This window comes from Danio rerio, chromosome 21, assembly GCF_049306965.1.
Source record: "Danio rerio strain Tuebingen ecotype United States chromosome 21, GRCz12tu, whole genome shotgun sequence".
Classification (NCBI taxonomy): domain Eukaryota; kingdom Metazoa; phylum Chordata; class Actinopteri; order Cypriniformes; family Danionidae; genus Danio; species Danio rerio.
In genome coordinates, this window is record NC_133196.1 from 42,831,179 (window position 1) to 42,858,894 (window position 27,716).

General features: G+C 36.3%; 2 protein-coding genes across 3 annotated transcripts; both read right to left on the bottom strand.

Annotated features, from left to right (window-relative positions):
* Positions 1 to 4,093: 4,093 nt before the first annotated feature.
* dynll2b (dynein, light chain, LC8-type 2b) lies at positions 4,094 to 12,801 on the bottom strand. The gene is given in 3 exon segments (NM_001030000.2): positions 4,094 to 4,628; positions 6,982 to 7,118; positions 12,703 to 12,801. Coding segments are annotated over 2 exon segments (270 nt in total). The 5' UTR covers positions 7,114 to 7,118; positions 12,703 to 12,801; the 3' UTR covers positions 4,094 to 4,490.
* A 2,067-nt stretch (positions 12,802 to 14,868) lies between these two features.
* On the bottom strand, positions 14,869 to 23,675 carry srsf1b (serine and arginine rich splicing factor 1b). Of its 2 annotated transcripts, XR_659427.5 has the most exons (5): positions 23,286 to 23,675; positions 21,880 to 22,064; positions 17,288 to 17,460; positions 16,155 to 16,962; positions 14,869 to 15,500 (listed from the first exon to the last, which is right to left on the bottom strand). XR_659427.5 is itself a non-coding variant. In NM_200593.2 (4 exon segments), coding segments are annotated over 4 exon segments (738 nt in total). In that variant the 5' UTR covers positions 23,477 to 23,659; the 3' UTR covers positions 14,869 to 16,773.
* Between the last annotated feature and the right edge of the window lie 4,041 nt (positions 23,676 to 27,716).

The following is a 27,716-nucleotide window of genomic DNA, read 5'->3' on the forward strand; positions in this document are numbered from 1 at the left end:
TGCTCGCATCAAATTCAAAGCTCTGATGTTTGCTTAAAAAGCGACTTCTGGCTTTGCTCCTTCTTATCTGCTCTCACTTCTGCGGATTCATGTGCCCTCCAGAAACTTGTGTTCTGTGAATGAACGTCGCCTCGTGGTTCCATCCCAAAGAGGGAAGAAATCACTTTCCCGAACTCTCGCATTCAATCTGCCCAGTTGGTGGAATGAACTCCCTAACTGCATCAGAATGGCTCGCTGTCTTCAAGAAACGACTAAAACTCAACTATTTAGTTTTCACTTTCCTTCCTAATCTGCAATTGCCTCTCTGCTTCTACCGCTAATTGTACTCAAAAAAAAAAAAAAAAAAAAACTTACATTACTACTGTTTTGCTTCTTACACTTTACATACCTGAAACTTGCCTACAGCACTTGTTCATTGCTGCTCTTATAGTTGTGTAAATTGCTTCCTTGTCCTCATTTGTAGGTCGCTTTGGATAAAAGCATCTGCTAAATGACTAAATGTAAATGTATTACTAATCAAAAAAATTAGTTGATATACATACAGTAGGAAATTTAAAAATTGTCTTCATGAATCATTATCATTATTTAATATTCAACCGACTTAATTAAAATTTACAATGTATTTTTGCCTATTGTAAAAAATAAAGGCATGTAACATAAGATGATGGTTTTGCGGTCCACAGTCACATATGACAATCAAGGTTCCCATGCTTTCATAAACAGCAGACTCAAGTCCTTTTGGAAACACCATTCATTTTAAATCAATCACCTTTGTAATTCATACCCCAGCATATGTAGCACCATAAAATGCTTTTATGTACTTAATATTTAAGGCAAGGCAAGTTATTTATATAGCACATTTCATACCCAATGGTAATTCAAAGTGCTTAACATAAACAGGAATAAAACAAGAAAATAAAAATGATTAAAACATTAAAATATAAAAGAATAATAAAAAAATAAATAATAGTGCAAACTTTTGGACGTAGCACAGTGCTCATTCAGGAAAAGCACAGCTAAACAGATGTGTTTTCAGTCTGGATTTGAATGTGCCTATTACTGAAGCACATCTGATCAGCTCTAAGCTAACTCCAGCAGCAGGGGGCGCAGTAGCTAAAGGCGGATTCACCTTGCTTTAACTGAACTCCTCAACTCATTTACAAACTAGTAATAATACTTTAAAATCTAGTCTGAATGGAACTAGGAGCCAGTGTAAAAACCTGAGGACGGGTGTGATGTGCTCTGATTTCCTGGTTCTGATCAGAATCCTGGCCGCAGCATTCTGGATGAGCTGCAACTGTCTGTCTGTCTTTTTGGGAAAGCCAGTGAGAAGTCCATTACAGTAATCCACCCTGCTGCTGATAAAAGCATGAACAGGTTTACATTAAGAACTTAATTTTCTAAAATTGACCATTTTGACAAGGTCATGTTCATGGAACTTTAATAAAATTAGCTGAATTCAATACTAGTGATATATGCAGTTTCCGAAATATTGATAAAATGTCCATTATTTGTCAGCCTTAATGTACAAGACTTGTTAAAAATAAAAGCATCAACAAATTTAATTCAAGCACTTTTAAGGACCTCTATTCGTTTTTAAGTTCCATGGATAATACCAGAGGGACAATCGTTGAGGTTTTACAACAGTTGCTTATGTGTATGGACATGTATAATGCTGTAAATCTGTATTCTTCTCTGCAAATAGCCACAGACAAATAAGTAAGTGTTAGAACATGTACACAACCCACAGTCTGCAATAAGCAGAGCTACAGAACAGACTGAACTCAACGCTGTATAATTTATTTGGAGTGCGACTGAAACACACTGCGGGTTTCTGTGTTGCGACAAAGGGTTCGCAAAGGGCACTATTGACATATTTAAACATACTTTCATAAGGATGCATAAAAAGGCACCAAAGCCTTTAGTAAATGCGTGCCCTTGAAACTGGAGAGGCACTGTCTCCCATTAATGGCCCCTTGTTTTCAGACAGGTCTGCTCATTAGTAACTCAACTCAGCTTGGATACTCCATACCTTGGATACTCCAGCTTGGATACTCCATACCTCAGCAAAAATGCATGCAGCAATGCATGCCCTTGTATCCCCAGATAATGAAGTTTTCTAAATTCGTAAGCTGTATTTTATAAGATGCAAAAGAAGATAATCGATCATGTTAAAAAATCTTACCACGGTACGTTTATCTCATCAATTGCAAAACAAATGTAGAAGTTTGAGATATACACTTTTGGAGGATTTGCATGAAAATGTACAATTTGCAAAATGTGAATAAAGTACTTAATTGTGGAAAATATTCAGGATTACGAGAAATTTGTGAGATGTAAATTCAGGATTGTAAGAAACAGTCAGGAATGAGACTATTTGAATTGTGGGATGCACATATCTACTGCGTAGAAGTCTGAATTGTAAAAGAATAAAAAGAAAATCCAAATTAAATAAACAAAATTGCCAGATGTAAAGTAATGCCGAGTTCAGGCTGCATGATTTTCATGTTTACACTGCGAGATGGATCAGCAACAAAGTTTTTCAAACTGATTGATTTTAAAATAGGGAAAACAAACAAACAAACAACAAGAAAAAAAATGACAAAAAAAGAAGTCAACTTTGCCTTTGTCCACAAACTATTTTACTACACTGTAAAAAAAAAATACTTTAATTTTACGTTATATTTCTGGCAGCTGGGGTGCCGGAAATAAACCGTAAAATAACAGCTGTTAAATTACAGAAATTTACCGTGAAATAACGGACATTAAAATGATAGAAATTTCCTTAAATTTTAATTTCTGTAATTCTGTCTATAATTTTACTATAAATTTCTGTAATTTAACGGCCGTTATTTTGTTTTTTTCCCACCACCCCCAAATGCCAGAAATAAACCATCAAATTATTATATATTTTTTTATTGTACCCAATTCGAAAAAAAGCTTTTAGTGAGTTATAAAATGCACTTATTTTGCTAACCTGGATATTGAAGGGAATTAGGGAATTAACTTTTTTTTTTCCCCCCCCGAGATGTTGTTTTATTGCTCAGATGACACATCAAACAGACATGGGTGCTACTGTCAAATTTCCACTAGTTTTACCTCCATTTCTTTGGTCCAAAAAGGCCGAAAAAATGCAAAAGTTAAAAAAAAAAGGAAAAGTTACCTCATGCCAACAGGTTAAAAGGGCCACACACACACAGAGAGAGAGAGAGAGATTTACTTTCAGTTTCTCCATAACAGTGAAACAAGCGCTTCTAACTTCAGTGTCAGTGAAAGACTGTTCAGCAAACTCACAGCAAAAAAATTGTGCAGTTTCTGCGTTTTTAAGTAGTCCGAGCGTACTCGCGCTCCCCTCCCTCGCCATAGTAAGATACCACAATAGTGCATATGAGGTAAATGACATCAGTACATAACCAGTTACAGAATTGTCTGTGTCAAGGAGCACTAAAGAAACAAATATTTTGACATCCCTCAACCTCCCGATGGCCTACAGCACAGGTGTCAAACTCAGTTCCAAAAGGGCCGCAGCTCTGCACAGTTTAGTGCAGACCCTAATTAAACACACCCTAATTAAACACACCTGATCAAACTAATTGAGTCCTTCAGGCTTGTTTGAAACCTACAGGTAAGTGTGTTGGAGCAGGGTTGGAACTAAACTGTGCAGAGCTTCGGCCCTCCAGGAATTGAGTTTGACACCACTGGCCTACAGATACCCCAACTAGTGGATGCTGCTCTTTCATTGGTTGTTGGTGATTACAGATGTTATTTTCAACCAGCACATATTTCAAGCAACATGATTCCAATCGCTAAATATCTGAAAGGTGTCTGCGACATTGATTGTTACTCGTGTGAACAAGCACCGATTTGCCTGTGATTTCGTCTATTTGTCGGCAATTTCTCAAAACCTGTCATCGGGTCAAAATCAGGGCTAAAATCTTGAAGCGGTAACTTTGCATAAGTTGCTAGTAGTTGACAGAATTGTAAGTCAAAATTAAAATAAACTAGACAGAGAAATAAACCAGACACTAAACCAAATGCTGAATAGACTTTTCTGTTTAGGCTAATAAAAGAAAAACACCTTCTACCCCAAAATAAGTATGACATATCATTCTTTAATATAATTTAAAGGCAGCGGTCAAAGCATTTTGTACAACTTTAGTGCAAAATAAATTTGGACTTGGAAAAAAACCTAACAAAAAACCCAAAAACATCTTGTTGCGTCATCTCGTGCAACTACAGAAAGCAAAAAGTTACTGTATTGCAACATATACAAATAAAATAATATACACGGTCCATGCAATTATGCACAGCCTCTATAGCTAAAGTAATGTCTGTGTGTGTGTGTGTGTGTGTGTATGTGTGTGTCTGTGTGTGTGAGAGAGAGAATGTAAGCATGTGTGTATGTTTGTGTGTGTGTGTGTGTGCGGCTCAAGCCTCAGTGCATCACAGTCCAAATCTGCTGTCCAGCTTTCACGATTGTCAGATGTTCCTCAGCCCGATTTAAAGAGCAGGATGGCCACCTGACCCAAGTAAAAGTAGATGAAATGCTTCGTTTCGTGCGTCACGTAACTGCCAAAGTTCCGTCCCACAATACAATGCCATGTGGGATTGTACTTCTTATCGAACTCCTGTTGAAAAGCAAAAACAGAAATGATTACTTTACTGACAGTATTCAGTATCATAAGGAGGAACTTCACAGATCAACGAGTGCATTTAAACCCTGCCTGTGATGACATTGTGTTTCAGTACCATATACACATATACATCAGTACCAGAGGCATTAAGACCATCTTTAATTATGTACAATTTAACAAATTAAAATTTAATTTAATGAAATACACTATAATGTGGGTGATAGTGAAGCATTTAGTGAGCATTAGGGCTTACTTGTTGAATAATAATGCTAACTGCTATACTCAATGTAACAATACATGTTTGTTATATTAACTCAAATTATTCACATTATTAAAATCACATTATTATTATTATCTGACATGAACTACATTTGTGCGAGTTTCATTTTAAACAAGTATTCAACAATTTACACAAAAAAAACAACTCTGCCTTCAAGTAGTTCATTAATAAAAAATAAAAATTAAAAATAAAAACAACAATGAATGCTGCAGTCCAGTGTTTCTCAACCACATTCCTGAAGGACCGCCAGCCCTGCATGTTTTGTATGTCTCATTTGTCTGTCACATCCATTACAGGTCTTTCAGTCTCTGCTAATGAGCTGATAAGGTGACAGGTGTGTTTGGTTAAGGAGACAAGGGCTGCGTCGAAAATCACCTACTTGACCTAGCGGTGTCAGTTGAGTGGCTTCACTCCTATTCATAAATTCTCTCACGGTGCATCATGGGATACTGTAGCATGCATCAGATGCTTATTTCAGAATCTTGCTGGTAGTAGTAGGTCATCCGGGTATTTTTCACATACAGTTTTCCGAATTCTATGAATTTGGACATACTACTCGGCTCGCATACTGTTTTTAGACAAGTATGCAATTTCAGAAGCAGCTATGGATAATGTGCAGAACCGGTGGTCCTCCGGGAATGTGGTAGAGAAACACTTCTATAGTCGATATGACAATGATTTAAATGTTAACATTTCCACTGATAAGCATGACTAAAATATGGGGCCTAATACATTCTGAAGGCACCAGTAGGAAAAAATACATCTAATTGCAACTGTTCTTATTTATTTATTCATTACTAAAAGTCAGTTTATAAAAATGAAAATTCTTTAAAAAAATAAATCAATATAATACTATTGAACTTGGGGCTGGGCAATAAAATCATTATCAATATTTATTGAACAAACACCATTGTCAATATCATAAAAAATTAACCTATCTGCTTCACACTTTGTATGTAATATACACATTTCTTGCATCAGAGCTGCAGCAATGGTTTGCCTGTTTGTCATTATCTGAGGAAACGCTTGATCAGATGGTCGCCTAGTTATGAGAGATACCAGGGGAGCGAGAGCGCAAAGCCCACTGTAAATGGTCAAGAAATCCACAAGCTTGTAACTTAAGGTCAGAATAATAACACATTTGTGAAAATGAGTGCCGTGGCTAGCAGCAGTAAGGAGATTGTAAATAAAAAGCATAGAAGTATGTTGCCAGAGTGGCTTTTTGGTTTCTTTTCTTGTGCATCCGAGCTACTAGCACCCTATCCGAAATATTTTTTTAGCATAGGGGGTAATGTAGTCATTCAACTTCACAATTTGTAATGTTGCAGTATGTGTTCGAATAATAATGGTTGGTTTCTTTACTTTAAAGCTCAGATTTACTTATCGAAATTTGTGTTGTTAACAGAGTTTGAGGTTTACTGTATCATTATTATTCACACTTTGAAGTTTGCTTGGATTGTTCAGTATTTACGCATTAGATTCATTGTCAAGTTTAAGAGTGTCTTTAATATTTGTTTATTTTATAATAAAAAGATGATATTTTGTTTATATATTTTTGTTCTTGACTATTGAAACCATTTGCCTTAGTAATGCTGGTAAATTAAAATACAGTGGGTACATAAAATTATAATATTTCTAAATGTATTTGAAAAAAATTCTATAATTATTGATATCGAATGCTATGAAACATGATTTTGTGATCTTTTTTTTTGTGCAATATTGCAGAGCCCTAATTGAACTAAAGAATATCAAAACTGTCATTATAGAAACCAGTCTCAGGCACTATTATATAAACACTTGAATTTTAATCTGATTTAATATTCGATGAAAATTAGGCAAATTTTAGGCTCATGTAATATTGCATAATTACATGTAAATTACCCTAACCCCCGTTCTAACCCTAACCATATGGTAAGTGCATGTAATAATGTAATATTACTCAGTAGTTCAATCAAGTAGCACTTCAGCATTTTGATCAAAAAGACCCCTGTTGGAAGACCTGCATTTGAAATTAAAATCTGATCGTACAAATAAAAACGTGTCGATCCTAAATGTCTTGCACATGACCTTTTTGATATATGCAGCAATGTCCTTCTCGATGTTGTACTTCTCCATAGCCTGTGTGGCACAATCCACTGCATCCTGCTGCATGTCCTCAGACATATCAGCATTCTTTATTACTGCCTTCCTGTCAGTCATGGTGGCTGTGAATGTGAAGAAACCATTAAACAACAAGGACAAACATGAATCATAAAGCTAAATTAGGTTCTTCAATGCAATCATGTTTAACTGTGTCACTCTCATAACAAAACAAAAGGAAAAGATTTCCAGAGTTCTCCAGTCCACACATGCCAGTGGTCAGACATAAACGACCCGCCCCTCAACTTACACCATTGGTTGAGCCAGTGCATCTATCAAATAAATGGAGCGTTTGGGGAAATAAAACTGCATTAAAAGGCACCACATGTAATTGTCACCAGTATATATATATATATATATATATGTATACCAGAGCGCAAATTCGTATACAAAGCTGTAGTGTAATGAGTGTACAATCAGGAAAATCGTGGTCTTCATTACGTCCTATGGGATTGCAGAAACAACTGCTGCATTTCAATTCACATGCTATCCATCCTAAATAGTATTCGAATATCGATCTAGTATGTCCCAGACCATAGCAGGGCTCAACAATAAGGACTGCCCGGTTGTCCAGGGCCAGATTGAAAGATGCTCGGGACAGTAGACAGGATTATACTGGCCCCTATCGGCCAGTAACGAGGAGCATGTTATTTTTTTGTAACCTGCCAACAACCAGTACAGCGAAAAGATGGCAACACGGCGGCAACATCAAACTATGAGGCTAAAAGAAAACATCTGTTTCTAAAGTCTTGGAAGCAGACAATAACATGGGTACAAAATTAAGAAGAAAAAAAAAACTCACCAATCTGTTAAGTCATTTTTATAAAAATAATTTAGAATTACAATAAAATAGCAGCACATTTTCCATAACGCTCTTTCATTTGCATAAAATCTTGAATTGAGCTCATTATACATTTATAAACATTTTCAAAATGTTTAAATTTTAGATTCACAAACATTATTTTGCCACATTATTTAAAATATGTGGCTAAGAATTAGCTATTAACTTTTTTTTTTTTTTTTGGTGGGGCCACTGAAAACTTTGGCAGGGCAAGTAAAAATCTCAACCACAAGCCCTATCGGCGCAGTAAAAAAAATCCCAAGCGTTGAACCCTGCATAGTATGTTGAAGAGTATGCTAAAGGTGCCCGGATGGTTTACTTTAAATTGTAGAACTGTCCATTACTCTGACCACAAATACTGTCCACAATTGCGAGTTGGATGTGAATTTGATTAGAACTACAAACTCGGGTAAACAATAAAAATGATGGATGAGTGAGACCAACTGTCAAGTAGAGAGGCTTCGATAAAGTTGTTTGAATGATTATAAATTAATAGACAAAAAATAAACAAATTAATTAAAAAAAAATAATAAAAAAAATAAATAAATAAAAAACGCTTTTTCAGTGTTATATTTTATCTGCAACAACATGAATTATATCAAGATAAGTTTGGGTATATTTAAAAATATTTAAAAAAATAAATAAAATAAAGAAATAATAAAATAAAATTGCCTTTTCAGTGTTATATTTCATCATTGAAACGCAGGATCACTGAGTACTCTTAAAACAGTCAAAACATACTTTTTAGGATAGCTTTTATGTGATAAAAATTTAGATTTTATTATTTAGTTATGCATGCATTTACCTTGCTATTTTCTACTGTATATAAACGCTATGAGATGCTACTTTTAAAAAACACTGTATAAGATTAAGTTTAATATTATTATTAGCAAGTCTTTTTTAAGTTGACTGAGTCAACCCATGTAGGAAAACCAATGTAAAAACTGTTGGTGTTCACATACAAAACTCAAGAGCCTGTTGCTTATATAGCAGAAAATAATGTCAAAAATAGTGAATATTCCCACGCAGTCTTCATTTACAAACAAAATAAATCCGTTCCCAAGCCACTGTTGCTGCTCGTCACATCTTTTAAAGGCAAATACAGTAAGCGGTCTGCTCTGGGACCTGTGTGAGTTTACAGAGTCATATCTTTCCAATCAGCTTATTAAGGATCTAGTGCATCTACTAAAAAGGAAACGTGCAGTCATGATTTGACAAAAAGGAGGCCACCTCAATCACATTCCCATGCAAAAGACTCTCAGGTACTCAGTGTTGGACCCAGGAGAGGGAAAGACCTGATGAAATCCATTCAGTGAGCAGGATGTATGAGAAAGCACAGGAATATTCAGCTATATTTACTGAAATTAAACTAAACCGGCCAAACGGATATGCAACAGGGGCTCTGTTCGCACCTGGTATTAGGATGCATTTTTTCCAATCCAATTACAAGTACAATGCCAAGTACAGGTTTGAATAGAGTGTTTGCCCACATTTTTGTAGGGTAACTTTCTGACTGGTTCAAACAATGTGGCACTCACTAAAATAACAAAAAAAAAAATAGGTTAACCAAATCACAAAAGGTGGGGGTCGGGACTATTTGTTTGACCAATGACACACAGGGGTCATACTTGAATGCAAAGACTTCTGATCTCAATCATTTTCATCTTCTTTTAAAAATTAATTTCTTCGTATAATTTAAATTATTTCACAACTGGCAATTTCTTATATTATTTTAATTGCAATTTTAATTTACTGTCACTCATTATTCATAGTCATTTACTCATTTGTAATTTAATTGGTATACCTAAACCAATCACAGAAAAGAGCTTACTACTGCATAGCAAAATAAAGTGAATTGAAACCATTTACATTTTACTGCAGCACCAACTTCTTATACTAAGCCCTAATAGTATAGACTAATTTTTTTTGTAGTACTTGAGTATGTAATAAGAGCAGGCATTAAAATACTCGGTCATTAACTGAACGTTCTGTTGCTTAGTTACACTGCCCTGTCAATCATCTTATCACATCCTCCACACTTCTTTTATAAATTCATTTCCTATCATATCAGAGATGAAGTAATCTCCCATTCGCAGGTCTTTCCTGTAGAGAATTCTCTTGAGTTTGCATAAATATTATTCAAGAGATGACCAACAGTGTCATTGTTAAAATTAATGTTGCTGATGAAATATAACACAAAACAATTTTTCATAGGGTTAGATATTATTCACAATTCAAACCCCTTTACCCAAGTCTCTCCAATTACCCGTTGGTCTGGTTTAACACCATGTTTGTAGTTTAACACATATTTATGGTTGTAGTTCTAATCAAGCTTAAGTGTCCAGCATACAGTGTGATGTGTGCAATATTAGCCATAGTGTGTGTACAGATCACTACTTTCAATTTCTACTATATTTGCGTAACTCTTAATACTTATTTAAAAGTACCACAATTTGGTACACTCTAAATAAATAAATAATTAAAAAGTGTAGTAGAGCTCAACTAATCTTATAAGTTTGAGTTGGACTATTAGTTAGACTGTTTTATAGAATATATGCAGAGCTAATGTATCTTTCCATACTTATATACTTCAGGTGAATGGTTAATGTGTCTTTTTCTCGTTTTACAGTATCGATGTTGTGATCTAATTAAAAAATAATCAGTTAAATAGACTTCAAAGTTCAATTAGTTGTTAAAACGTTAAATGAGAATAAGCCATTTACACGCAAGCGCCCGGCAAGTTTAGCAGGCGAGCGGAGAAGCTCTATTGAATATACTGGGGTAAAATAAAATGTTCATATTCTGAAGACATGGCGGGGGAAAATGCTATTTAATGCAGTGCTTCTTGTACAATCTGAGAGTCACTTTAAATTGGATACCACTCAGGCCGTGAAAATTGCTATTTTTTATAGAAAACAAACTTCAACACAACAATTTTGTAATGGCATAGAGTTCACCGGAAGCGCTTAACCCAGGATACTGATAAATTAAAAGTCCTTCCGCATATACCCTATTGCCAATAAGTACAATAACTGAATTGCTTTGACAAATATATTAAATAAAATATATTTTTATTATATAATTTGTTTAATAACCATTACTATTACTGACAAGCCAAATATATAAATTCTGAATGTTCACAAATAGATTATTTCCCCCTTTCATCAGCATACATGATAACTGAAATAAAATCAAGAATATCTGCAAAAATATTGGCCAAACTGATTATCAGATCGTTTAGAGACAATAATTTTGATTGATGAAGCTGTGACAGAGTGGAATTATGGGAGTTGCTGTCTTCAATACATCCTACAATAGTCATGTTGAAATAATATTCATGGATGAGCTAAATGAAGCAGTGTATAGCCTCAATAACAGAGAAAGTGTTTATTTTAAGTAAGAGGCATCTTTTTTTTTAAATGGCTTTGGTGTTAAAATAGTTTTTTATTATAGGTAGCGAGCGTTTTACACTCTGTATATGCACACCAGACACCTTGCATTTTTGATGGAGCGCTCTGTGCGCCTGCAGTTGAAAACACACCCAATGTCATGTGCTCCAGCACCAAAACCGGTTGCTTAGCAACATAAAAAAATGCAGCACACTGCTCTATTCTAAAGTAAACAAAAAAGCAGTGTGGCAAGCCTCGCGTTAAAAATGAGCAGAGCCGAAAATGATGTTTGGTGTGAACGGCCCATGAGGTTGAAAGCTTTCAAAACAAAAAAAGGATGCTGAAGCAATTACTGACGAGAGATGAGCGCAAAGCAGCACAATAACAAATGATTTTTTAATATGCCACAGTCCAGCGCTTTAGATTCTTCTGGTCATGAACATGTGGGGAAGAATCAGCGATCAGTCATACTATATTTATTTTAGGATTCTGTTATAATGTGGCTCTGGGAAGCTTAATATTAAACATATTTAAGTATCTTTGGCGTTTCCCCGTTTTCTACAAAATCAATTAAAAATCGAGGGTGTGTGACATCATAATGTCACTAGTCAAAAGTTTATTTCCCTGAATTTGAACAATCTTCAAAACATATTTGATAAAGTATTCAAGTAACTATATAAGACTGTTCTAGTGTTTTTTGTGTGTGTGTGTGTGTGTGTGTGAATACTGTTATGGTAAAAACTTCTATACTGTGCTTTTAAATTGATATATAAAATAACTAAAGATCTTAAACAGTTACACAGGCATCAAGGTGCTTTAAGTTGTATTGGGCAGAATGAAACTAAATTATGCTGTGAAGTGCAATTAATAATTTACACAGCACAGGTGTCTGCCTTTGATAAGGTCATGGTGAGGGAATCATAGAAGGCTGAGAGAACTATTTGTTGAGAGCTGTGGCCAATTTTACAAAGCAAAAATATGCAACTTTTACCCAAGTACAGTCATGTCAAAATTAAAGAGACTTCGGCTGGATTCAGATCAGTCCATCAGAGCCATACGTTGGTGGTGATGATGATGATGTTCTCCTCACTCAGCATCTGCTCTCAAAGCTCGCTCATGATTGGCAGAATTACGTAACATTTTTCTTCAGACGCCGAGCACTTCTAACTTTCATTGCACGCCACCGCCCTAATTATTCATTCTGAAAAGATTCTCAAAAAATCGACTATTACAACAATGATTTACACGGGGAAGCAGAATTGCTGCAAAGTACAGGTAGCCGCTAGAGCTGCGTCCACGATGCTTCATTTGAATACAGTACCAATAAGTAAACTTCCCCACATTCATGTACATTTTGAAATGCATTATTTTTATTCTCGAGCGATATGGTCATGCATAGTAGGCAAAAACAGTGCTCACCCTCTTTTGATGCTTTTAACACTGGAATACTGTTTAGATAAGGCTTTGAGAGCCGCTGTTCACGCTTGACTTCACTAGCCACTATTTGAGCCGTAACTCAACCCATGCGGCGGCGCTCGTAACTCGCAGCCAACTTCGCGTCACGAAACCTGAGAAAGCCCCGCCCACCGCACTGCACCGGCCTTCTGATTGGCGGACGCCGAGCCTCTCCCCGCGTGTTACGAGCGTTTTCCACTAGCTTCACACTGCCCGCATTTTATTTCGGCCCACAATGCACCTGGGCCCGTCTGGATTCACAGTCCTACATCCTGAGGGCAAAGGTATCGATTCCTGTGAGGTTTAATATTACTCCATTTGTTTACCACACTGTAAAATACAAGGTTGGATGCGATTTAGTGGTTTATGAAAAGGATTTCCTTATGTTGATTGCTCACATTTGTGAACTGACCAATTTTATTACTTCTTAGTTTGACACAACTGCCAATTAGTCTAAATGAAAAAAAAAAATCGTTCTATATAGTAAAATACTTCTGACTGCCCACATTTTAGATGTTATCATGGGCAAATGTTAAATACATTTTCCTTACTGTAATTAACCAACAGCAGCTTCACCATTTATGCAAGTTATATTCTTGCAAACTAGTCTACAAAGACAAAATAAAAGATACTTATTATTTAACAATTATTAAATTATTTACACTACAGGTCAGAGTACACTAAATAAATCGCATTTTTTTCATGTCATACATTTACAATAATTTCCAGTACCAACTAAAATGTCAGTGTGAACTGCTTATGTACTTAAAAAAATCTGCCATGCATGTATACAGTGCTCAGCATAATTCATTTCACCCCATTTTGAAAATTAATATTTTTATCCATCTCTCAGTGAATTTGCGCAGTGTATTTTGGTGCATTAAAAAAAAACAGATTTACTAAACATATTTATTAAAACAATATTTGTCGCCAAACATATTTACAAAATGAAAGATAATACAATTAAATATCAAGCTAACTATTTAAAAAATAATTTACAAACTATAAAATTTCAACAACATTTTTTGCTTCTAATGATTTTTTAAAATCCTTTTAAAATATGTATCAAATATTTTATTATAATATCTAAATTTGGGTGCACTAGCTTTTGGACCATTATCGCAGGTTATTTTGTTAGATAAGCTCCAAATTTGGCGTCAGTACTGACTAATCTATATATGCACAAATATAATATTGTATAACTTCATATTAAAAATATGAATTGAAAAGATAGATTTATGAGAGGTGTACTTTACATGCTGAGAAAGGTATGTGTATAAATACCACTGATCATGCTGTAAAATGCCAAACAATCTTCCTTTTAATTCTTTATAGTTTGACACTATCCTACAAACCATTACACAAACTTTTGTTAGCAAGATGTTCTTAATCATTAAAACATAATACAATTGTCATGTTTGATCAGAATAAAGATGCTTTTTTTTTACATAACCACATCTGTTACAGCTTAATGAGAATACAACGCAAGAGAAATCATGAAGTAGACACTTGCATCAACATGTAAAATAGCTTTATAAATTAAAGAGGCTCATAGCCAGCCTGGTGAAAGGAGTTTTTTTTTTCTTCTTAAAAAGTGGACCTTTTGCAGACATTCACCTCATTTTATATTCAATAATGAGATTTTTAATACTGCATTTTAAGCACTATTTTTAGCTGAATTAGCTTGTTGGATTTCTGATGTGCCTAAAGATTCAAAATAAAGAAATATGAAAGCAGTACTTATTTTTAAAATACAAATGTATTGCATCATATATCATTAGGAAAAAAAGGACACGCCAGCACAGCACATTAATTATTCCTCAGTCAGAATTTGGGTTGTTGAATTTGGCGTAGGGAGTCATGCAGTGCCAAATTAGGGTCCCAAATCAGTACCGACAGAATTCTGCTTGGTCTTTTTCGATGGGTTATTTCCAAAATCAATCGAACAAACGAGCTCATGATTAGGACAAAACATTCTGGAACTTTGTTAGTGAGGGGTGAGTCTTCTGAATCACTCAAACCCCCCAGCTACAGAACTGTTTAATGTGGACATTTCATGTTTATACCTTTATTGTGCAAGATTCAATACTCATTTCTAAAGAATAAAAGAATAAGCAAGGGAAACATTCATTGAACATTCAATCTTTATTTAAAGAAGAGTGAAAGAGAAAAATAATACACTACAATCTAGAAATATAAAGTAGCCAATTGTGGGGGAAAAGAAACACCACTGCCAACACAGCAAATGCCAACGAATGTTACTTGAAAAGTAATTTTTTTTTTTTTGGGAAATCCTAAATAAACTACAACACCCCCCTCAAAATGTGCCTATTTTCCCACCCTCCCACGAATTTATAACCCCTCTATTTACCACGCTCCTCATGCGGATTCCATCCAAAGCAACTGATCCAGCCTTCTGGTTCCTTGCTCTGCTCCTTTTTTATAATTGAAAAACTCATCTCACAAAAACAAAAGAGGCGCCTGGATCCCTTCTGCCCACATCATGGGAACTCCACGGAAAAAGAAAAAAAAAATTTAATTTGGTTCTAGAGAAGCCAATTACGACGTCAGGTATCCTTTAAATGTGGTTTGGTGGGGGGATGCGGGGCTGGGGTTGGGATCCTCTCCTATGGTTCCCGTTCCCGGTAAATTGATCCCGCTCCATGTATGTATCCATCCTTATCCTAATGCTAATCCTGATCCTGAACTGATCCAATGATCCGGCTCCAAGGATCGGGACACAGTGAGCCCCTCCTCCAAACCTTTGAATACCGGCAAAACCAAAAAGAGGGAGGTAACAAGTTAGAATCACAACTATATGAAGAGCGTCTATTATTAAAAGCTGTCATTAACTAATAATAGGAGCGGTATTTGTCTTTCTTTTTTTTATTTCTATGTTAATGACAAAAAGGATACCAGACTATGATGATATGCTCCGGAAGAAATTTAGAGCACCGCCTAAACACATTAAATTGTGCTTATTTCTTTGGAAAACTAAGATAGGAAATAAAACAGATACTTTCTCTTGACAAATACACAATTTACATGAGAACGACTGCAGCTGTCTAATGATAAATCTACATGGAAGATCAATAAAGGCCAAATCCCAGCACATTTTGGACAACAGGCAAAAATGTTTTTGGATTTCAAACATCCAAAAGAAAAACAAGGAACAAAACACGGTCTTAAATGTACGCACAAGCATTGCAACATCCAGACAGTACACATGCATGCTTAGCAGCGATGACCAGTGAGAAAAAGGTAAATTAAATGAGGAAGGGGAGTGTTGTGAAGGGAGGAAGAATGGCAAAGCAAAACTAATGTGTTACTGAACTAAGAAAATCCAGAATACTGGAAGTCTGTAGAAAAACATCAACTGCCTTTTTGAATGTGACTAAAGCTGCTTGCCGTCATACCATTGCCTCCTTAAATGAAATGCCTGCTCCTCCTCCTCCTCCACATATCCTAATATGAATGAACTGTGCTTCAAAATCCTTTATTCCAAAGCTTTCTTTAATCCTGCTCTTCTGTTGTCTATAGAAAGACATGAAAAGGTAAAAGTAGAACAGTTTTCCAACAAAAAAATGACCCCATCCCAATTAATGAAGCATTGTTAACAAAAAAAAAAAAAAAACAGTAGCAGAATAATCCGTCACACATACAACTATTTAAAGCATTTCAACAAGTCCCTTGTGTCAAATATAGTACAAGGGATGAGTATGAAGATCCAATTAAAATGAGAACGCAAGACAAAGACACAACAGGGTCATGGTTTAGGAGACGACAAAAATAAAAATAAAAACTGACGGGAAAGGAAAGGGGAGAAAGGGGAGCATCCACTTACACCACGTGTAGCTGCCATTGGCAAAATGACAGTCAAATCATAAAAACCCAACAAACCAAAGATGAGAGAAAGCAAACTGGGGAAAGAGACGGAAACGAGTCAAGAGAGCAATGAAGTACAACAGTGGGTCCAATAGAGGGCGACACAGGGTGTGTATGATTGTGGCCAGCCGACAGCTGGGGTGTGGATGTTTAGGTGCGGGAGCGGGAACGGCTGTGGCGGGGCGAGTATCGTGGAGATCCTCTGCTGCGGCGTGGAGAGTAGCTGCGGCTCCGGCTGTTGCTTCGGCTACGGCTCCTGCTCCGGCTGCGAGAGCGCGAGCGCCCGTAACTGGGGCTGCGCGGGCCATCCACCTTTACACGAATGTACGCAGTCTCCCCCTGAGGAACACATAACAGGACACTTTCTAACGAAGAACTACAACATCTTGGGTAACTCCTAAATCATGGCTCACTTGGTGAATCTAAAACAGATTTAGGCGTTCTCAGGTTTAGTGCCACATAAAGTTACAGTCCTTTAGTATGTGGCCCATTGATAAAATCACTTACATTCAAAAGACCTATTCCATGAATCCTCCTAGTCCATGTGGCTCCATCAATGGGTCTCTGACATCAAGCTTACCTTGATATTCCCAAATCCTTAAGCTATGCCCTGTCCTGTCCTGTCCTTTCCAATGGCGGTCTATGTTTACAAACTCACACCTACCTCGTGTGACCGGAACTTAGTGTTATCCAGCTTTCGAACGGCGTAGGTCATGTCTTCTTTGCGCACAAACTCCACAACGCCGGTGCCATCTCGGAAAACGTCAGCATAACATACATCACCTGCTTCACGCATGTGATCCTTAAGGTCCTGCCAGCTGCCACTAGGAGGAAGTCCTGGAAAAAACAGAAAAGAAAAACATTTAAACATTTAATAAAAGTGCCTAATTCCCCTCATAAAAGAAGGACTACACAGCTAACTAACTTAAACTATGAAGTTGAACTTTGGTGAATAAGTGAAACAGATGCATTTGACTGCAGCTTTTGGTATGCTTGGATGACCTAAATGCCATTTAGGTAAACAAATATGGATTTTTTGTCAATGACAATAGCCCCTTTCACACAGTGATACCGGTAAATTTTTGAAAAATTTCCGGAACGACTTTACCGGTATATTGAAAAAAGCGCTGTTCACACAGGCGAGGACGTTACGGAAATTTTCCGGAAAAGAGCATTCACACATCCATTCCAAAATACCGGTAAATTCTGACATCATTCACCACAAATGAGCTTTAAACGGCTGCGCTTGTATTTGTAAACATTTGACTAAATTACAAACTCTGTGGATGACCAATATTGTGAACAACTTTCGCAGGATCACTTTCGCATGTCGAGATGTTCATAATATGTGCGTGTGCAGGCGCTCATAGGCGCACACAAAGCTTGAAGGTAAACAAACAACGGCTTATCATAAGCATCTCATCGATGATTATTTACACAGTTGGCATTAAGAAGAACATATAAACGTAATCTGACTAACTTCTAGCAGCTAAATGTGTCTGGAAAAATATTCAAAGGCTTTTATCCTCACAAACCGCACGGACGTAAATGCGTCTGACTGTTGTGATTGGCTAAAGCAGACGTCTCACGTCAGCACGTTCTAGACGTGCACGCGCTTATTACGGGAATCTTCCTTCTGCATTCACACAGCGCAGCGTTCCGGCAAATTGCCGGTAATGTTACAACTTCTCTATCCGGAAAAAAGCCAGAACGAATTTACCGGTATTTTCAAAAAGGACCTGTTCACACATACAACCTTTCCGGAAAATTGCCGGCAATTTTCCGGAAAGGTCTGTATGTGTGAAAGGGGCTAATATCTTAGAAAGCATGTCTTAAGGCTCGTGCACATTGCAACGTTTTTTGCTCGCGTTTTCTATCGACGTTTAACGCCTCGTAACTAAATAAAGGGCGTCAATGTGATTGTGCACACCAACGCCCAAAACGCCAGATGCAAAAGTGTCATTTAAAAAAAAAAAAAACGCCTCGTCAATGTAATTGTGCACACCAACGAGCAAAACGCCAGGCGCAAAAGCGTCATTAAAAAAAAATAAAATGCCTCATGCTCGTTTTTTTTGCTTTGACACGTGGCGTCAAAACCTTCTCCACCAATCAGATCGGCACTTTTGCCCACGTGCACGAAGCTGCTGAAGTTACTGTAAACAGCACTTGGAGGCGCTCAAGCACAAAACTGTCAATGCGAGCGCACATTGAAGAAGATGCCAAGAGGCCATATGAACGTGGAGCTGCTTATTGCTCTGTGAACACTAATCATTTCTTCATCGCTAGAGCTGCTGCTTGAACCATCTATGCTTGTTCGAGTCACCAGTAACTTTATAAACAAACGTGCGAACTTCCTCTCCTCCTCTTCTTCTGTGTTATAAGCTGATGTCAGAAGCTTAAAGTTGTGCAGCACCATCTAACGTCAAAAGAGTGATTTAGCATACTCTTCAGCTTGACGCCAGTGAAAAGTGCTTGGGTTTGAACACTAAAAAACGTCTCGTAAAACACTGACGTAAACGCAAACTAAAAACGTCCCGGTGTGTAGGAGCCTTTATACTGCCCAATTTCGTCAAACAAAACATAAATATTTTATGTTTAAAGGTGGCAATTTCTTAATAATTCATATAATGTGATTGAAATAAAACAAGCAAGTATAAATCATAGTAATGAGGCCCACAAGAACTAATGCAAGTTACCAAATAAAATATTTAGAATCTGCCATAAGCCTGTATTGGTCTATATATGAAGCGACAATATAAAACTGACATTGAACATATTGTTAATAGCAAAGATACGTAATAAATAATACCTTAAGCTTCTGCAATTTAATTTATGGTCTATTTATACATAAAAAAACAGTGATTGCCTACTTAGTTCATAGCAAAGGAAAACTATAATGTTCATGTACTCTAGGGATGTCAATATTAATTGTCACAGACCATTCGGTTCAGTAATAGATTATAACCGGTTATAGCATACATTTATAGTCATTTGTGTCACAGTAGCAAACAATGGTGAGAGAAGCCAAATGCAAATGTGAGTAATGCAAAAGGCAATTCACTGCGAGTTTGCTGGGGCAGTCTTTAACTGAAACTGAAGGTATAGTAAAACTCAAGACCCCTATTTCATTACTAGGGAGGAAACTAAAGCATATATTGTAAAGCTTCATCTCTGCTTTTCTCTCACTGTTTCACTCACCATTTGACCTGGTGGCATATCTCTGTGAGGTAACGTTTTCTTTCCTCTCTCGAATTAGCTGATAGACATGGCCTTCAAATGCTTCATTTGTCTAATACAGGCTATCTAACTGCTTGTTAAGTCATGATGTATGGAATTGTGTTTCTGGGTCTAAGTTGCTATTCATTTGAATTGAGAAAACGTAATCTCAATCTAAAATGGTGCAATATGGACCTGCATGACCTTGAAAAGGTGATCTTAGAGAAGACCACATGGCGATTACAGTGCCATTCTGCTATACATTTATTTGAGTCCAAGCGGATTATGGCAGCAGTAGACAACCGAACTATGTTTTGCCAGTTTAAGTGTGACACCTGTGGCCGTATATGTGTGTCGAGGTTTGGCCTCTATTCTCATCGCAGGACACATCAGTAGCAACTGTGAGATCTGTCGAGTTGACTTTTAGTACTCCCCTTTGTGTATTTATTCTGAATTACAAATTGTAAATGTAATACATTGTGATGCACCATAACAAATCAAACCAAAACAAAGACATAATCGCAACTGAACTGTAAGACCAGTGTAGTTTTTTTTAATCCTAATGTACTCATATTTTCATTCCTACTCGTATCTATCATGAATCATTAAAGTAAAAACATGTCAAAAAAAATTAGCGCTGTCAAAATTAACGCGTTAACGCATGCTATTAATTTGAAATAATTAACGCGTAAAAAAAAATTAACGCAGTTGCAGGTTTTTTTTTTACTTCCTGTTGTGGTAGACGTGTGTTCAACATGCAAATAAACATGGATAAGATCAAGGAAGCACTTTTTAAAGGCAAGTTTCAGTATAAAAGAATTAATGTCGCATCTCCAGGCTATCCAGGTCGATCATGTGTGTTGAAATTGAGGGGAGTCACTCCGGCGCGTTGTGTGTGTCAGGGGTTGAGTGAGTGACGTATCCGAGTAGGGGCATGTGCGCGCGAGACGTACATGAAGAGCGGTAGGGGTGAGTTGCGCACAACGTCCCTGAAGAGCGGCAGGGGCGGACTATGGCGAGATTGTCTCCTTAGTTCGGTTATCCGTGGCACTATCCACTCGCCATAGCGGACTGGCCATCGGGAGCACCGGGACATTTCCCGGTGGCCTGACGGTCAGTCTGGCCTGCCGCCGATTACCTCACCTCGACATACCATAGGCTGCTTGCAGCCTGATGGACACCTCAAATCAAGAATCAGGCAAGCGCGATTACCATAAGGTCCAATCATTTCAGCGACGTAGCTATTTGCATATAACTTATGATACTAGCTAAAACTTCAGTCAGGCAAAAACACGGAACGTAAACAGAAAGGAGGAGTAGAGAGGGAGCGCATAAAAAGAAGAAAAGCCCTGGCCGTGGAAGCCGAAAAATGCTGTACAATCACAACTACGTTTGCGACCAAGGGAGCAGGTTGGTCAGAATACAGCACATTTACAGTTGAAGTCAGAATTAGCATCCCTGAATTATCAGCCCCCCTGTTTATTTTTTCCCTATTTTCTTTTGAACGGAGAGAAGATTTTTACAACACATTTCTAAACATAATAGTTTTAATAACAAATTTTTTAATAACTGATTGGCATATTTTAAATAAATAATAAACAACAATGAATAAAAAAAGACAATTAAACTTGATTAAAAATAAATACAAATTTTGACTTCAAAGAGCAAGTTATTGCTTCTATATAACTACTAATATTTTTTCACAAATTAGAAAGTGTAGAAACAAAATGCAACCAAAAGTTCAGTCAGTAATTAGCCAAACTGTCAAAATAAAACTAGTACTTTTTGCAACATCATATAATGTAAGTCTTGGCAATATATTGGAAGAAAAGATTTTTTACAAAGTCAGGGACACACTCATGAAGCACAACCAAGTCTGCTTTAAAAAAAAAAAAAAGGTTTGGTAAAATGTTTCTGATATTAATGCAATCATGAACATGCTATTAAACCAATAAAACACTCAAACACTTGTTCGGGCCTAGTAATTAAACTGAGTGTGAAAAACAAGACATTGATGTGAGAAACTGGAGGTGCGCTCACCTGACACTATGACCCTGTACTCCGAACGCCTGGATGGAGGTCCGTATCTGCCTCTGGGAGCTCCAACTCCACCACCTCCACCTCCACCTCTTCCACCTCCCCTGCCACTCCTTGGGAACTCCACTCGAAGACGATAGCCGTCATAGTCATAGCCATCACGTCCATATACAGCATCCTCTGCATCTCTGCGGACACAGAAAACAATCAACGGATTGAATATGGATTTTAAATTCTTTATGGTTGACACACACGAGCGTGCATAAATGCTTTTTGCTATGAGACCGAACTTGTCAGAGACAGAAGCCAAATTGCCATTTAAAATATTGGCTGTATTTGAACAAAGAAATGATAAAACTGGTCAATTTACAAGTCTGAAAAATCAAGAAAACAATTTCAGAAACCACTAAATTGTATCTATTTTGTATAAATTGTATGTATATATATATATATATTTCAAACACATAGTGGCAAGATCCAACAAAGAAAGACATTAGTAAAAATCGATTAAAGCAAATAGTCAGGATTGTGAAAGCCTATACATTTAAGATTGTGAGAATTCTTTTATTCTAACTCCAAATACACAGAATGATTTAGAAATTGAAAATGATTCTCACATTTACAATTTACTCCCCTCAATATGTTTATATTATTCACAATTAATTTTTTTCACAGAATGACTACTTATGAGTTTTGTTCTTTCATTTCTATTTATTAAAAACTTTTTCAACTTGTAATTTTAGTTTTACCAAAAATTGGCATATTGGATTTATCATGTTCTTATCTCATCACAATTATGAGATAACAATCAATTCATTAGTATTTGGGATTCTTCGCCTATTTCATTTTATACGAATGCAGAGTTTGATTCATAATTCTTATCATCATAATTGTGTGTTAATATCACTAATAACTCTTTTCCTCTGAATTTCCATGTTGCATTTCTTAAGTTGACGTTACTTCTTTTTCAAATGTTCATAAATTCTTACTTTCCTAAGAATTCTGACTTACTATCTACAGAACTGTTTATATCATCCAAATCTGATTCTTAGTCTATTGCAAAAACGAATTTTTACACAAAAGAAAATGACACAAAGGCCAAATAAACAGATTAACGGGGTGAAAGTTTTGATCAATTGCAGCCTTCGGCATAATGAATTCTGATCAAGCTGCTTAACGTTACATTACTGATTTTAACGTTACTTTCTTGTTATGATATGACCTACTGACAAGACAACTTCGCGCACCTAGTATAAAAGTAACGCTAACGTTACTGGATTTATTTAAAAGGCTAGCGAATAGACAAAAGGCAATGTAAAGCATTAAATACTTAACATTATGTATTTTATGTACATCGAACTCAAACCGATAAACACAGGAACAGTGCAAGTTTGAGACTGTGTGTTTACCTCGGGTCCTCGAACTCCACGAAAGCAAACGGCGGACCTCCTCTTCTGTTTTTAAGGTCGATGTCCCGAATGGCCCCGTACTTATAAAACACATCCTCGACGTCTTTGGTGCGGATATCAGGGGGTAAATTACCCACGTAAATCCGACAATCGTTGTTCCCTGCAGGCCCTCGAATTACACCGCCAGACATATTTAAACAGGACTTACGCTAACGACGTGGAGAATTTATATAGCTCCCTCAGGCGGTATTAAGTGGTTAGCTCTGTTGAACCTATACACGTTCACCAAATAAAGCTACTTGCTATGATGAAATATGGTATCTTTACAAAGAATAACAATAAGATCTCTTCTAATATGGCGCCGTCTCTTTCCCCACATCGGTCATCAGCACACGCTCGTGCATGCGCAGACGGAGAGGAGACGCCAAGCGGAAGGACACGCGCTGGGCGGTGCTGCGGCTGCCTTGCCCTGCGTTTCTTCCCGATCAGCATTTTTAATAATATATATCATCTCAATCTGCATATCAGTATTAAACATCATATAAGGCTCTAGCTATGTTGCAAGTAACGCTATGTGAAGCTTAATACAACAGCACACAAATTAATACCTTTAACTATTTACTACTCATTGTAAAGGGACAGTTCACCCAAAAATGAAAATGTACTAATCCCCACGTGGTTCCTTATTAGTTTCTTTTTGTTGAACACAAAGGAGATATTTTGAAGAAATCTGAAATCCTGTAACTTTATAGGAGGAAAAACAAATACCATGTAATGCAATGGTTAGGTTTGACAATTCAATGGTAATTAAAAGGTGTCCAAGTTTCTTTAAAATATATTTAATGTTCAACATTGGGAAGAAAGTAAAACAGCTTTGAAAAAAAAGCATGAGTAAATGACGGTTTAATTTTCTTTTTTTTTGTGAACAATCTCTATAATGTTGCTTTAAACCTGAATAGAATCATTAATCCAATGTCACAGTTTTGTGTCTCATATTTTGAAACACTTTTCAAAGGGAAATTTACATTTGGAATTAATTTTTTGCAAATGTATCAGTGTAGTATACAAGATCTAGTAAGATACAGCTTTATTTTATGCATATTAGGAATCATGGGGATATTGTGGCACTATCTAATGCAAATGTTAAAAATAAATAGAGGAATACTTTATCTAGTAAATTATCCTTTAATAATTAGCTCAGAGGTTTTTAATCTATTAAATGCCATGGACACACAAAATATTTATTGTCCTCATCATGCATGCACAACACCCCACCCTAAAATATAATAAAAATCTCAATGTTGTTTAGTAAACAGACCCAGTTCATATTGTGATGAAATCACGTCATGAGTGGGTCAAAAATATCAGACAATATTTAGTTTCTATTAAGTTTTTAGATTGAAAAGTTTTTTTTATTAGTAAACTGCTTTTCTTTACTTACACATATCTTGCTTATTTGAATCACAATTTTATTATTCATTAATTCACTATTTAAGATTATAAATTAGAATTCTTAAGTCTTTTTATTAAATTGAAAAATTAAATAATCCAAGTTAATCAAGCGTCACGGCCGAAAAGAAAATTAATGAATGAACTTTAATCAAGTAGTAAAGACTATAAAGTCTTTAATTATCTGGACTAATTGATAAAAGTGTAAATCAGATTTAAAATTATTTGATTATTTTTAATCAATTGTTTTATTTATTTCGGGGTTTACACATTTTCATTCATTAATTTTCTTTTGGGTTTAGTCCTTTATTAATCTGGGGTTGCCACAGCGGAATGAACCGCCAACTTATCCAGCATATGTTTTACACAGCAGATGCCCTTCCAGCTGCAACCCATCTCTGGGAAACATACACACACACTCACACACTACGGACAATTAAGCCTACCCAATTCACCTGTACCGCATGTTTTTGGACTGTGGGGGAAACCGGAGCACCCGGATAAAACCCACGCTAACGCGGGAAGAACATGCAAACTCCACACTGAAATGCCAACTGACCCAGCTGAGGCTCGAACCAGTGACCTTCTTGCTGTGAGGCGACAACAGTACCTACTGCGCCACCCTCATACACATTTTTACTACTAAAATTCCATGACTTTTTCTAATACTTTTTCCAGAACTTTCAAGTACATTTTCATGACGAATGTTTCATGCAAGTCTACATATACATGGTAAAAATAAGAAAAATAATGACTTCTAAATTTAATACAGCATCAATCTATTTTGTTTTAAATTGTTTTATATCCATGTAAAATTGATTTCAATAATGCTTCCCTAGCACTTTGAATGAGAGCAAGTTTTTGGCCAAGGACAGAAAAGAAGTCAAGACAACCAACCTATTTTCAAGTTAGGGCTGCATAATATATGGTTTCAGCATCGATATCGCAATGTGTGCATCCGCAGTAGTCACATTGCAGGATATGCAATGTTGGCATTATAGTTTAATATAGAGTTTAATCATAATGGACTAAAAGTTTATCATCTTCATCCATTTTTAAAGAGATAGTTCACCCAAAAATTACTTAGCACTTTTATTACACCAGACATGTCCAAACTCGGTCCTGGAGGGCTGGTGTCCTGCAAAGTTTAGTTACAACCCCAATCAGACACACCTGGGCTAACTAATCAAGCTCTTACTAGGCTTTCTAGAAACATCCTTGCAGTTGTGTTGAGGCAAGTTGGAGCTAAAATCTGCAAGACGACGGCCCTCCAGGACCTAGTTTGGACACCACTGGATTGCACCCTTCACTTGTTTCAAACATGTATGAGTTTTCTTTTTTAAATGAACACAAAATGAATATAATTTATTACCTCCTATAGTATTGAAACAAGTGAAGCATGAGTAATTAGTGAGTACATTTTAGGGCCCCATACACTCGGTGCAATGTGGCGCAAGGAGCAACGCAATAGTTTTTTGCTAGTTTAAGCTTGCCGCAAGAGTTGTTTTGAGGCGTTGTGCTACGCTATTTAAGTAGCATATGCATTTGCGCTCATATGTGCGCCCATAGGCGTTCTGATCTAAAAAGGAAGGCGTTCTGAGGCGCATTGCTGGTGCGTTGCTATTTTGAGAAACTAAAATAGATTTTCCATTAGACCAAAACAAACCCAGTAAAGTCCAGAGCAGACAGTTGCGCCTCACTTACTCACTGCTTAATACAAACAAGATACAGAGCAATACACAAATATCTTTATATATGAAAAAAATTTAAATATTAAGGATATATATATATATATATATATATATATATATATATATATATATAGGATATAATAAGAATATATATAGGATATAAATATAAAGGATTAAAATATTACAAAACATAGGCTATTATTTTCTAGCCTACATAAATATGAAAAACCACTGCTTTTATGTCTTCTTCATCTCGGATTTTTCAGTTCATTCATAACAATTTGCTTTTGTATAATGTTATAATTATTAGTAGTATTATTTATTATATCCATATTTATATTTGTTTTATTAAAACAAGCTTAGATTTGCCCACCTGTCAGGTTTTAGACCATATGGGGCACAGCATGTGTTTTAGGATATAACTCAGGTTTTTGAGCACACTTCGTTATTATTGTTCATTTATTCGTTTGCTGGAAATTAGAACTGAATTTACAAATAGTTTTGAAACAAATCTTTGCGCTTAACAAACAAAATTAATTATTTATAGGCTAATTGATGTCTGTGCTTAAAGGTTTCCCTATCCACGAGAGCAAAAGTGAGAGTAGATCATTTATCTGTCATTCTCGTGCTGTTGATACTCTGTTTAACTGTTTTCTTGCAAGTGAATCGCTCAGTTTTTCCACTTCCACTTTCACTTCCACTCATTTAAATAGCAAATGCGCTAATGGCGCAACTCAGCTGGCTCTTAAAGGGAATGAGAGATGATACTCTGATTGGTTTATTCTCAAAACACACCTATAACTCATTAAGAAAATAAACTCAACCCTTTTAGACCATGCGCCACAGCGCAAGGCAGATTTTTCCGTCCTTATATTAGTAAAAATGCATTCTGACTCGCCCTGAAAGTGTTTGTGCCCTGCGTTTTGCGCTCTGCGCATGGACCGTTAAAATACAGCCTCTAATCTTTTAATAAAGTGTCCCTTTGATGCCTGTGACTGTGTGAACATTTCCCTATTTCACATTTAAAACATCTGGCCATAAGAAATGTTTTGTAACTTTAAGAAAGATTAAATAAGCTACAATGAAGACTATGCAGTGTTGATTATTCAATATCTGTACCTGAACAGTGAATGCCTGAAAACTAAAATTCACCTTTATCTTTACTATATTTTATTTCTCTATGCTTGTAATTTACTTGTTATATGTTATTCGAGATTCACTCCTCTGCAAAATCCCCCAATCAATCCAAATAAACCTGTTAAATCATCTGGTGAAATTGAATTCACATCGC